The 13,274-nt window shown below is 41.4% G+C and overlaps 1 protein-coding gene across 1 annotated transcript in view; it reads right to left on the bottom strand.

Moving 5' to 3' along the window:
- LOC141132276 (uncharacterized) overlaps positions 1 to 12,587 on the bottom strand; it is a 73,199-nt gene extending 60,612 nt beyond the window's left edge. Inside the window, exons 1-4 of the mRNA XM_073620525.1 lie at positions 12,436 to 12,587; positions 6,219 to 6,359; positions 3,579 to 3,757; positions 3,195 to 3,400 (exon numbers count right to left, since the gene is read on the bottom strand). Coding sequence (XP_073476626.1) covers positions 3,195 to 3,400; positions 3,579 to 3,757; positions 6,219 to 6,321 — 488 coding nt within the window. The 5' untranslated portion in view covers positions 6,322 to 6,359; positions 12,436 to 12,587. The remainder of the gene's footprint in view (positions 1 to 3,194; positions 3,401 to 3,578; positions 3,758 to 6,218; positions 6,360 to 12,435) is intronic.
- Between the last annotated feature and the right edge of the window lie 687 nt (positions 12,588 to 13,274).

The raw sequence follows: 13,274 nt of genomic DNA, 5'->3' as shown, positions 1-13,274 counted from the left end.
TGTGTTTGAGGGTGCAGAGATAAGGACTCCAGTGGGGTGATCATACAGCTGGAGTCCCTGATATCCATAACCTAAATATCAATATAATTTTATTGTATAACACATCAAGTATGGGACTGGCTAGATGACTATCTATCAAAGACCTATATACTATGGGGATATCTTGGATAAATACTTGCAGGGAAAATTGATCTGCTAACACTTTAACACTCACCAGCCACTTTATTAGGAAAAAAACAGTTTAATTGCTTGATAACACAAATTGCTAATCAGCCAATCACATGCCAGCAACTCAATGCATTTAGGCATCCATACCTGGTGAAGACCACTTGCTGAAGTTCAAACCGAGCAACAGAATGGGGAAGAAATTGGATTTAAGTGACTTTGAACAAGGCATAGTTGTTGGTGCCAGATGGGTTGGTCTGAGTATTTTTAAAAACTGCTGATCTACTGGGATTTTCATGCACAACTATCTCTAGGGTTTACAGAGAATGGTCCAAAAAGAGAAAATATCCAGTGAGCAGCAGTTGTGTGTATGAAAATGCCTTGTTGATGTCAGAGGTCAGAGGGGGAATGGGTAAACTGGCTCAAGATGATAGAAAGGCAACAGTAACTCAAATAACCACTCGTTACAACCAAGATATGCAGAATACCATCTCTGAAAGCACAACACATGGAACTTTGAAGCAGATGGACTACAGCAGGAGAAGACCACACAGGGTGCCACTCCTGTCAGCTAAGAACAGAAAACGGAGGCTTCAATTCGCACAGGCCCACCAAAATTGGACAACAGAAGATTGGAAAAACATTGCCTGGCCTGATGAGTCTTGATTTCAGCTGCAACATTCAGATGGTAGGGTCAGAATTTGGCGTAAACAACATGAAAGAATGGATCCATCTTGCCTTGTATCAACAGTTCAGGCTGGTGGTTGTGTAATGGTGTGGGGGATATTTTCTTGGCACACTTTGGGTCCCGTAGTACCAATTGAGCATTGTTTAAACCCCATGGCCTACCAGGGTATTGTTGCTGACCATGTCCATCCCTTTAAGACTACATTGTACCCATCTTTTGATGACTACTTCCAACAGGAAAATGCACCATGTCACAAAGCTCAAATCATCTCAAACTGGTTTCTTGAACATGACGATAAGTTCACTGTATTCCAATGGCCTCTGCAGTCACCAGATCTCAATCCAATAGAGCACCTTTGGTATGTGGTGTGGAACAGGAGATTTGCATCATGGATGTGCAGGTGACAAATCTGCAGCAACTTTGTGATGCTATCATGTCAATATGGACCAAAATCAGAATGTTTCCAACACCTTGCTGAATCTATGCCACTAAAAATTAAGGCAGTTCTAAAGGCAAAAAGGGGTCCAACCTGATACTAGCAAGGTGTACCTAAAAAAAGTGGCCGGTGAGTGTATATTGCCATTTTACTTGGAAGAAACCAAGCTAAATTCTATACTACACAAAAGGAAGCCCTTATACCTTCAGGCTGGGTTCACACTATTGCGAATCACCGGAGCCTGTGACCGTCTCTCAATGGAGCCGGGACGGCTGCGGAGCAAATTGCACAGGACTCCTGATCATCTTCTGGTCCGTTTCAGGTCTGAATTCAGCCAAAAATTCAGACTGAAATAGGACCTGAAATGGTGAACAGGGACGCACTGGAACCCTGCTGTGAGCCGCTCTGCACGTAGATGTGAACCCAGCCTCAGTCAATTTTCAAGGGCTTCAGGCAGGGCTGGAGCTAGCGGAATGGAGTGATTGGTGCAGTTGCCCAAGGCCCCACGTGCTCTAAGAGTCCCTCTTCCAACACAGCAGTAATTTAATATTACAATTATGCCCAATTACTGTAATGCTGCAAGTTGAAATGTCCATAGCCCTGCTGTGACTGCATATAGATAGATAAAACGCAAGATTTTGCCTTGCATATGATTGCTTTGCTAAAGCTGGCCATAGATGGGTCAAAGTTTGTCTGGTTCAGCAGGGGCAGGACGAAATTCCATCAGTGTGTGGCCGCCCCTGTTCAACAGAAGTTTGTTTGATAAACTTCTGTCAAAGGAATATGCTGAAAAACTTTTGTTGATCTGTGGCTGCAGCCTGGATGGATACCTCCATCCTCTTTGCTTGTGTGGATAGAGGAACCTCTGGCTAAAAGAAAAAAACTACCCATCTATGGCCAGCTTTAGTAAGAATTCTGTACTCTTTGAGAGTACCCCTATTAGTCAGCCATCTTATTGAAAATTTTCATTATGGCTATGTTATATCTCAATGGTTAGAAGAGAACTAAACTTTTATCAAAGTGGAGGTATGCTTTTACATACTTTTTGCCATTTTACAAAATACAGAATACAGTAAAACCTTGGATTGCGAGCATAATTCATTCCGGAAACATGCTTATAATCCAAAGCACTTGTATATCAAAGCGAATTTCCCCATAAGAAATAATGGAAACTCAGATGATTAGTTCCACAACCATTTATTCATAGGTCTTTCAGTATATAGTCCATATAAAAAGATTATAGCAATGTGATAGGTTGTGCAACCATAAAATGTCCATTTACAAATGGAAGCCTACACAAGGGGATTCGAAGCAAAATCCAGCAGGAGCTACAGAGTATAAAAGAGAGGAGAGGCACCTCTAAGTGTAGCAATATGGTTATATTTAATGAAGGTACAACATTTAGCAACTCACATGGTCGATGATTAAAACTGGCACATCTAAGTATGCAGGCATCTAGGCATCTGGGGTAAAGCTGTCCACATAGACCATCCCCTGCACCGCCGTCAGTCTGCAATCGTGACTGGGAAGACTACCCTGCAGTAGAGCATTCTGAACGCGAGGCTTGAAGTGCTTGTGGAGTGCAACGTGGAAGGGATGACGTCGATGGCGGTGCAGAGGATGATGAGTTGGGAGGATGTGAGTTTCTAAATGTTGTACCTTCATTAAATGTAACCATATTGCCACACTTAGAGGCCTTTCTTTTCTTTTATACTCAGTTGTGATGTTACGCTACTTGTATAGCAAGACATCGCTTGTATATCAAGTCAAAATTTATAAAAAAAAGTTTGCTTGTCTTGCAAAACGCTCTTAAACCAAGTTACTCTCAAACCAAGGTTTTATTGTAGTTGTTTGAACGTATGGATTTTGTATCAATGTTTTCCTTATAGTTTATTTTGTACATACCCCACTGTGAAGATCTGACTGTCCAATGACACAATACATGATACAATGTCTACATGCTGATGGTCAGAAAAGCTCTTCCTTAGGTTGATCACATATCCACAGGTTTTCTGCTCATCTAGTGGGTAGATTGTAAGGTGATTCTTAAATCCACACACTAACAAATGACGGCGAAAATTGATGGCAATGCTAAAGATTGGACTTCCTAGCTGAAAAACACAGAAAAATGTTATTTCTTAGAGTTCTTTTTTTTTTTTCTTTTAACTGGAAAAAAGGTTATTGTGCTTTGCAGCCAATCAAAATCCACACTGCATTTCCTATCCAAAGTAAACCCACTCGTAAGGGTGTGTGGATCTAAAGCAATAGCCAGGAGTGAATTATAGTCACCTTGATTTTATCAAATACAACTGCTCCAGAGGTCCATACAATAAGTGTACCATCATTGGAAGAGGAGAAAATGAGCTTTGTATCTGCCCAGTACAACAGATTAGTGACCATTCCTGAATGTTCAGAGGCCGACTGAGACAAATTGCCACTGTCCAGATCCCACCATTTGATCACTCCATCTAGAAATTTGAATCAGATATTGCTTTTGTTATTTACAAACTACTGTGAATAGGCTGAAAGACAATTCGTTATATCAACAAGTAAACTGCCAGTGTCATCAGGGAACACTGAATTGTTCTAAAGTCAGGAAAGCAATTTGGTTAACCTTAAAGTTACCTTTAAGTAACCTAAAAGCAAAACTTTTTTTTTTTCATTTTGGATAGAGTAACGGAGGGTTATGACCTCAGGGTTTTTTGTTTTTTTGCCATCCTTTCCACTTCCTGTCCCAAAGCCAAAGTAGTAGTGAGAGGGAATCCGTGCAAATGAAAAGAATCCCTTGCCGCCCGCCCCTTGTCACTAGAACTAGTGTCCCCATTGGAAGATTTCCCCTCTATTACTTTCTGGGGACAACCCAAAATATGGAATTTTCTTTTACTTTCAATGCTAAAGGTGAACAGGACAAATAGAGAGGGGGAATCTACCTAATGGGGGCACAAACAGCTTTAAAAAACCCAATATGTGTTCTAATCTATCTTTACTCTTTAAAACTAAAAAAAAAAAAAGTTTTGTCTTTAGTAATACTTTCATTGAACTTTTACTGTATGTTATCTGATTTTGTAAGCTTTTGATGTGTGCTTATGAATGGGACTAAATATCCTATTAAATTATGTATATATATCTCTCTGTCCTTTTCTGGCAGAATTATAGCAGGGGGCCTATAGGGAATGGAATTGGAAATATCCGGTCCACGTATCTTTATAGCTCAGTAAAGGGTATTCACAGAAATAAGACTATTGGTAAGAAGATTCAGCAGTGGTATGGCCTAGAGCTAGGGTTGCCACCTGTCCAGTATTCACCCGGACAATTCGGGTTCGGATTCATGTGTCCGGGTTTCAGACTATCTGAAACCCGGACACATTATTTAGACTGGACTATGGCTTTCCAGCAGGGTTGCTGGCAGCTGTCTCAGCTGAGAGTGTCTGTTACACTCTTTCACACTGCCCAAAGCCAGCACTAACAAACCCCGCCCCCCCAACACATACAGATGAGAGAGGAGAGAGGGCTCGATCTGCACCTCTTCCCCTACCCCTCTGTGTCTGCCCACACTCCAATCCCCGGCACTGTGCCTCAGAAAAGGAAAGTGGGAGCTGGAAATTTGAAGTCCAGGAGCCTCAGATCTGGATGAGAGGTGCTGACTGCCAAGGGGTGAGTGGGCTCACCATCCATCCCTGTCTGTGACTGAAGTCTCAACCTTTTCTCTCCTGCCTCTGAGAGAGTACACTAAGGTAAATCAGGGTTCTCAGAGCACCCCTTACATCAGAGTTCCCCTTTACACCAGAGGCCACAGTGTTTCCCCTTACATCAGAGTCCTCTCCGTACATCAGAGTTCTCAGTGTTCCCCCTTACATCAGAGTCTTCTCCATACATCAGAGTTCTCAGCGTTCCCCCTTAAATCAGGGTTCCCAGAGCATCCCTTATGTTAGAGTCCCCAGAGTTCTCCCTTACACCCGAGTCTGCAGAGTCTCCCCTTACAGTGAAAAGGAACTTTGCAAACTCAGATGTAAAAGGGGAACTCAGTGGACTCTGCTGTAAAGGAAGACTCGTGTTATTAACTTCATATGATTAGAAATGTTATTTAACAGCAAAATCTATGTATAGTTTATACTAAAAATTACTGTGCGCCGCAAAAGTGTTCGGGTTTGACTTGAAGAAAAGGTGGCAACCTTACTTAGAGCATTACAGCTACATCTGGGTGAAAACTTAAAGTGGGAGTAAACTTATGTCTGCCATTTTTACCTACATGTAGGTTTATAATAAAGCCTACTTATTTTATGGTGCAGCAGCTGGTGACATCACTCACCCATGCGCTCTAAAGGAACAGCATACCGTGCCATTCCTTCAGAGGTCTGCGCCAGGGAGAGTGACTCCCATGCGCATGCACGGGAGTGACGTCATCGCGGTTTGGCCAGTAAAACGTCCGGAACCTGTGAACCTGGAAGGAAGACAGGATGAAGATGGAAGTCCTGTCAGCGGTGACAGTGAGCCGCTAGAGGGCTTCGTTTTAAGGTAAGTCTCTCGTAATGTAATAGTATGTGATGCATACTGGCACATTATGACATTGTCTTGCAGGATGAATTTTTTTTTTTATTCTACAGAGTTTACTACCACTTTAAAGTAGAACTTAAGACAATATAAAAAAAATGTGGCTAGAATAAGGAAAGGGTATAACCCCTGGCAGGTTCTTTTTTGACATTTGTGTCCCATTGGAGAGATTTCCCATCACTTCAGCCCACCCCTGACATCTGCCCGCCCCTGACACCTATGACCATTTCTGATCTCACTAGATTGTCAGGTGTGGTGCTTTTTCTCAAGTTATCTGTGCTTCCTTAAAATTGCAACACATTTTTTAGCCAAGATAGGTGACTTTCTTACTTTGGAGTTATATTATTGGTAATGGGTGGGAACGGTCAATAGGAGTACCTTCAAAGCCTGTGAGAAATTCTCGCCTTGCTGAGTGGTACCCAAGCGCTGTAATGGATCGTTGGTGGCAGTCTCGCACATTAAGGTGTTTCTGCATTGCCATGGTGACAGCTCCAGTATGACATTCATCCACATTGGTGCCTGTTCAATTTTAGTGTAAAATCAAAAAAAAAAAAATGCAAAAAATGTACAATATTGTTAAGAGTAATGTATTAGTCACTGATTGTGGGTTTTAAAATACAGATCAAGTAGAGTAACTACTATATATAAGTCAGAAAATAAAAAATAACTTTTGTTGGTCTCTATGCACATTGTATATTGCAACAATTGTTTTTAATAATGGTGCTGTCATTTTTGTATAATATGATAACTGATATTTATAAATAATATTATCAGTTCTGATAATACTTTTTTACTTACATACAAGAGCCACAGCGGGCTCCAAGCAGCTTCTCTAATAGCATGATAGTTTATCCAAGAAGAGATATTTCTTAAGAATCTCGGGAACCTTTTATGGGTTTTAACGACCTTATGGCTTTAGTATGTTTGCAGCTTTTCTCCATACATAAATCTCCATCTAAATCGCTTTTGAAGGAGAATTTTTCTAAATACTATTTGAGTATAAATTGACCCCATAACATAACCCTGATCCAGCTTAAAAAAAAAAAAAAAAAGATTTTGCAAACCAAAAACCTTATTGTTTATAGGGCCATACACATGTGGAAAATGAAAAACTGAATTCAAACTGTGCATGACAAGTGCTCATTTTCAGTATGTTTTATCTGATAATAGTAAGAGCACTAAGGCTGACTCTCTTTAATTCTGGTAGTAGATGGGAAATTGCAGTGAAATTCATTTGATGCGAAATTAAACCTGGAATTCTACTCTAGCCTTCTTGCACCCAGACTATACTTTACTGATGTTTTATACTCAGGATCTTGTTGACAGAAAGATCCTGTTCTGTGAAGACCTTGCATATAGGTGCGTACAGGCCTTGAACCTGGGGTGGGAAGGAGGGGTGACTGCCCTGGGCACTGTGGTATCATGTGAGGTGGGGGGTGCTGCGAATAGATTGAGGAGGGGGGGATTTGTGTTGGGAGAGGGAATTGGGGGGTGGCAGGGGGTAGGAATTGTTCTAAGAGGAGAAATTTAGAGGGATGTGCTAAGAGTGGTGATTTGTACTAGGAGGGGTGATTGGGGGGCTTTTTGCTGGGAGGGGAGAGAGGACAAGGGGAAATTTGAGAGGTAGAGGGTTTGTGTTAGAAGGGATGATTTTTTTTGGGGGGGGGGTCATTTGTGCTGGGGGAATTTAGGGGATGGGGGGGGGCAAAGATTTGTGCTGGGAGGGGGGATTTCAGCAGGGGGGTGAATTTGTACTGGGAAGAGGGGGATTTATGCTTGGGGGTAAGCATGCAGATTAGTGCTTTGTTTTTTGGGGGGGGGGGGTTTCTGACACATGATGCTCATACGTCCGGGAGGCGCAGTTTGGCATGTTTGCTCTGGGCTCTAGACGACCTGGGACTGGGTGTGTAAGTGTGCATATGTGTACACATGCATACATTTTTTTCACTTCTAATTGCCAGTGTTGCAATATCTGCATGTATACATGTGTATACATGTGGTGTATGCGCATAAAATGCTGCACTTAAACATAACATTTTCTATTTTTATTTTATGACTCTGTATGTATTTATGTATTATTGATCTTTACACAGCTGTGTGCATTGTTCCATAGACAGCAATGGGGGTATTTATCAAAACTGGTACACACAGAATCTGGTGCAGCTGTGCTTAGTAACCAATTAGCTTTAAACTTCAGCTTGTTTAATTAAACTTTGACAATAAGCCTAGGTTCACACTGAATGCGGGTTTGAAATCAGTTTAGCTGAACTCGCATGGTTTCAAAACCGGCATTTCAGTACAACTTCGGGGGTGATTTGAGAGACATCTGCGTGGATTCATGCACAGATGTCTATTGAAATTGCCACCGAAGTTGCCAAAAGTAGTGCAGAAACTTTTGGTGAGGCGCCGCAAAGCTGGCGTCGCGCAACTTCGGACAGTGCCGTTGCCGGCAATAGGCTCTGATTTAGCATGCAATTTGACATATTGCATGTCAAATCAAGCCAATGTGAAGGAAGGCTAAAACCCAGAAGCAGATTAGTTACTATGCACAGCCGCACCAGATTCTGTGTGCTCCAGTTTTAGTAAATCTCCCCCAATGTATATTCATTTTATACAAGCAGTGTAAGTACCTGAGTTTTAACTGGTGTTGGCCCCTTGCAGTCCCTGTATAGCGAGGCTGGATTGTGAGAGGAAGAAGCAGAACGGGGAGCCAATGAGTTCATATGCTGGTAAGAAGCATGCTGATAGGAGGAGAAGGGCAGAATGACATAGAGGTGAGCTCATCACTTCTGCTGCTTCTCCTTTCACTGTTAAGGACAACCCGGGATCAGAGGAAGAGGGTTGAATAATGATTGTCATTACAGTAAGGATATCTTCGGCAAGTGTTACAGGGTAAATCTGTGAATTAGAGGTGAATATGGTAGCCAAAACGGGTATGCTTGTTATTATTTCTTTTTTATGAGCTATACATTTTATCTATTTTTTCGGCTGCAGTTATGATTTAAAGGCATAGTTCACTTTACCCAAAAACTGCTTATGCAGATAAGGGTCGTCTGCAGATCAATACAAACTGTGAAGCTTTGACTATCACTGTGCTGCTTCTCCTTTCACTGTCCAATCACAGGCTGGGGTGGATCCAGGATGAACTTGGCTCAGAAGAAGTGAGTTAATATATATTAATAGATATGCTAATGCAACGGTGGATTGGAAGTTTTCTCAATTCTCAGAAATGATTCTGCTTCTCCAGGAGCGTAGCACAGACTCATTTTTAATGCCGATGATCTGTACTGGAATATGGTATGACATTCATTGGGGGCAAGTGCAGGGGCACAAAGAACAGGAAAACCCCACATGAAAGGTTGACCGTGAATACAAGTGTATTCTACATGGTCACCTAACGGTCCAATACATTCCCTTTTGCATTGGCCATTAGATACAATTCCATCACCTCATCAAAGACATATACACATGGAATTAAGAGCATCAAGCTTTAAAGGGACCTGACTTGTTTATGTCCATTCTCAAATATATATTCATCAGGGCTTTTTTTCAGCAGGAACGCGGGGGAATGCAGTTCCGGCACCTCCAGCACTGACTGTATGTAATGGTAAGGGGTGCTGGGGTGTGGAGGGGATCTATTTTTGCAGGGGGGTCTATTCTTACTGGTGGGGGACCTGTTGTTACTGGGGGGTGGGTCTTGTATCGCTGAGGGATCAGTTTTGGCTGGGAGAGATCTACTGTTGAGGGAGGGGACTATTGTTGCTGGCTGCTGGAGAGTCTATTGATGCTAGCTGCGAGGAGCTCTGTTGTTGCTGCCGGGGGATTTTGTTTCGGGTGGCCCATTGTTAATGTTGGGATCTATTGTTGCTAGAAGGGGCTTTATTGTTTCTGGCTACAGGGGATCTATTTTACTGCTTTTCTTGTCATCACTAACAAATTCTATACAAATTACTTATCACCACAAAATGATACTTGGTTCTGTATTCTCTAAAAGGGCAGTAATGGGAGGTAGGTAGGTAGAGGGTGCTTGGAGGTGGGTAGAGGTGGAGAAAAGGGGTGACTCAGAAAGGGGGGGTTCCTGCACCTATTCTCTGAGAAAAAAAAGCCCTGATATTCATACCTGGCATGTCTTCTATCCAATCCAGCTAGTTGGTAACATCAGACTGTAAGTAGTATCACAGCATCTCTGAGGCAATCCCCAAGTCTGGTCTATACTGATAAAAACTTTGCATAGTTGTTTGACCATTGAAACTTCATGTAAGTAGCAGTAAACGCTGCCTCTTTTTTTTTTTTGCTGATTTGCAAAGTAAAGGCATCACATACTAGCACATTATGTGAAACTTACCTGCAAACAAAACCCTTGTTGTTATCGCTGGAGGCCACATCCACCGTCTTTAGCCCGTCTTCCTTCCGGGTTCACGGACTCCGGCTGTGTGACTGGCTAGAGCTGCGTGATGTCACTCCCGCGCATGCATACGTGAAAGCCACCGGTCACGGCACAGGGTTCTGAAGAAACAGCACGGGTGGCTGTTCTTTCAGAGCGCATGCGCTGATGACGTAATCGGTGGTGTATACAGTAAATATCTCCTAAACAGTGCAAGTTTGGGAGATATTTACAGTACCTATAGGTAAGCCTTATTATAGGCTTACCTATTGGTACAAACAAACCAGGGAAGTTTACTTCCTCTTTGGCCACTTTTACACTGAGGCGCTGCTTTACTGTCATTTTACTGGTGCTTTTTGGCCGCTAGCGGGGCGCTTTTAACCCCCGCTAGTGGCCAAAAAAGGGTTAAAAGCGCCCGCAAAGCGCTGCTGCCAAAGCGCTTTGCAGGCGCTTCGGCAGCTCTGGCCATTGAATTCAATGGCAGGGGCAGTTTAGGAGCGGTGTATACACCGCTCCTGCACCACCCCAGAGATGCTGCTTGCAGGACTTTTTTCCTGTCCTGCAAGCGCACCGCCCCAGTATGAAAGCACTCGGGCTTCCACACTGGGGCTGCAAAAGAGGCAGTTTACAAGCGCTTTTCAGGCGCTATTTTTAGCGCAAAAACGCCTGTAAAACGCCTCAGTATGAAAGTGGCCTTTAAGAAACATGAAGGGGGGAAATACTGCATTATGGCCACTAAATAGAGCTGAGGAGCATACCTGTTTCCTATGACAGTCAGCGCCATCTAGTAGCCATAATGCAGTATTTTCCAGATGTTTCACTGTTCTTTTTTTTAATGAAAAACATTCAATCTGCAGAGAATATAGTATTTGCTCCATTTGCATAGAAAGAATTCACATGCAGTTTAGATAGACGAACAGCTATGCAAACTTTTACACATACACCCCTTGACTGTCGGGATCCTCTTGAGGTCACAACAGGAACCATAAGGTCTTTTCACTATTATTTTGTATTCAACATTGTGATATGGGCTATTGAATTGTTTTTTGTCATAAGGACCTCCTTTACCAGAAGGTTGTGTACTGTCTACAGTATATGGACTCTTTTTTTTCAGAAATAATTAATTTACAATAAACTAATGCAGCCCTAAATGACATTCGGTTTGTCTTTGCATGTACTATCATAGCTCCCAACTGTCCCTGATTTCGAGGGACTGTCCCTGATTTCGAGGGACTCTCCTCGATTTGGAACATTGTCCCTCTGTCCCTCATTTGTCCCTCATTTTGGTCTGACCTATATAGATGTATATAAAATGCACTATTTATCCACCAAAAAGTGTTTTCCAGCGCTAAACCTTTCATCTGATTTCTAAATTGCTGCATTTGTAAATGTCAAAGGACAATATAAAGGAATAATAGTAATGGGGAAAAAAGCACTTGTGGGTTTAACTAATTTTTTTTTGTATAATTCTCCTTTAAGAAGGCGTGGCAGGGGGGTGTGTCCTATGCCTACATACTTTTGCTAATAGGTGTCCCTCATTCCCATCTCAAAAAGTTGGAAGGTATGTACTATAAGCATTATATAATTTGCTTGAAAGTAAACCAGTGCACATTTTTGTTGCCTCACAAAACTAGTGGGCAGTTTTATTTTTCAATAAATAACCTTCGATCTACAGAGAATATAGCCTGAGAACATTCAATTTTGCCCCATTCGCCCAAATTTTTTTATGCAGTTTTGATGATCGATATAAAGCTATATAATGTTTTTATGAATACACCTCTAAATGTCATTCGTTTACACCTTACACCTACTTTAACATTATTTGAATTGCTTGAAAGTTTTTTGGTTTACAAAACTAAGACAGAAGACCAATTCAATTTATATGTATTATTATATTAATATATAAACAGAATATTTATGCTTATGTGGTACATTATTTCATATTACCATACAGTACAGAAGCAACATAAATTTGCACGGTAATGTAACTGAACCCATGGCACCTAATTGCAAGCTTGAGCTTGTTTAGCAAAGTGTGTATAGGACTACTTTAGAGTACTGTATGCACTTACTGTGAAAGGGATCATCCACAAAATATTAGTCGCTTTTCATCACAAATGACCCTAATCATAAGCATAGACCAGGTAGGACATCCTGGAATGTACTGTATGTGCAGTAAAAGTCCATTACAGTGTCATTGAGTGTCATTACCTGCCTCAGACTCTTCTCAACATTCTTTACGTTGGGGACGACATGTTGCATTCAACTTGTGTTTGGGACATTGTATTATTTCCTGCTGCTGTCTCTATGGGAACTTGTTTCCACACTCTTTTGTCTGCATCTCTGAAGAAACACATTGCTTCAGTCCTCCTCCCAAACGGCCATGTCTGGGCGTCTCTCTTCTTTAGAAACCATTTGACTATTGTGCTATATTTCCATGAGAATTTGTTTATTGGATTTGGATTTGGGATTAACTTTATTTTCAATGTTTTGTACTCTTTTTCAAATGCTAATTACCACTGCTAATATGAAAACCATTTGCATAACTCAAATGAAGTGTGACATTAAAACAAAGCAATCCCTGTAGGGAAAGAAATGACTGCATTCAAATTTGGGAAGTATGAGAGAACAACCGCAAAGGCTGATAAAAAAGGAAAAAGCTGCTTCAGCTGAAGAATAGAAATGACATGAGATTGTTAACCACTTCAGCCTCGGAAGGATTTACCCCCTTCCTGACCAGAGCACTTTTTTGCGATACGGCACTGCGTCTCTTTAAATGACAATTGTGCGGTCGTGTGACATTGTACCCAAATAAAATTGATGTCCTTTTTTTCCTACAAATAGAGCTTTTTTTTGGTGGTATTTGATCACCTCTGTAGTTTTTATTTTTTGCGCTATAAACAAAAAAAAGCGGCATTTTTAAAAAAAAAGCAATGTTTGTTACTTTTTGCTATAATAAATATCCCCCAAAAATATATTAAAAAAATATTTATTTCTCAGTTTAGGCTGATATGTATTCCTCTACATATTTTTGCTAAAAAAAAAATCGC

Source organism: Aquarana catesbeiana, linkage group LG03 (assembly GCF_042186555.1).
Source record: "Aquarana catesbeiana isolate 2022-GZ linkage group LG03, ASM4218655v1, whole genome shotgun sequence".
NCBI classification, from domain to species: domain Eukaryota; kingdom Metazoa; phylum Chordata; class Amphibia; order Anura; family Ranidae; genus Aquarana; species Aquarana catesbeiana.
The sequence above is the reverse complement of the archived record's forward strand: the minus strand, read 5'-3'. Positions and strand labels throughout refer to the sequence as shown.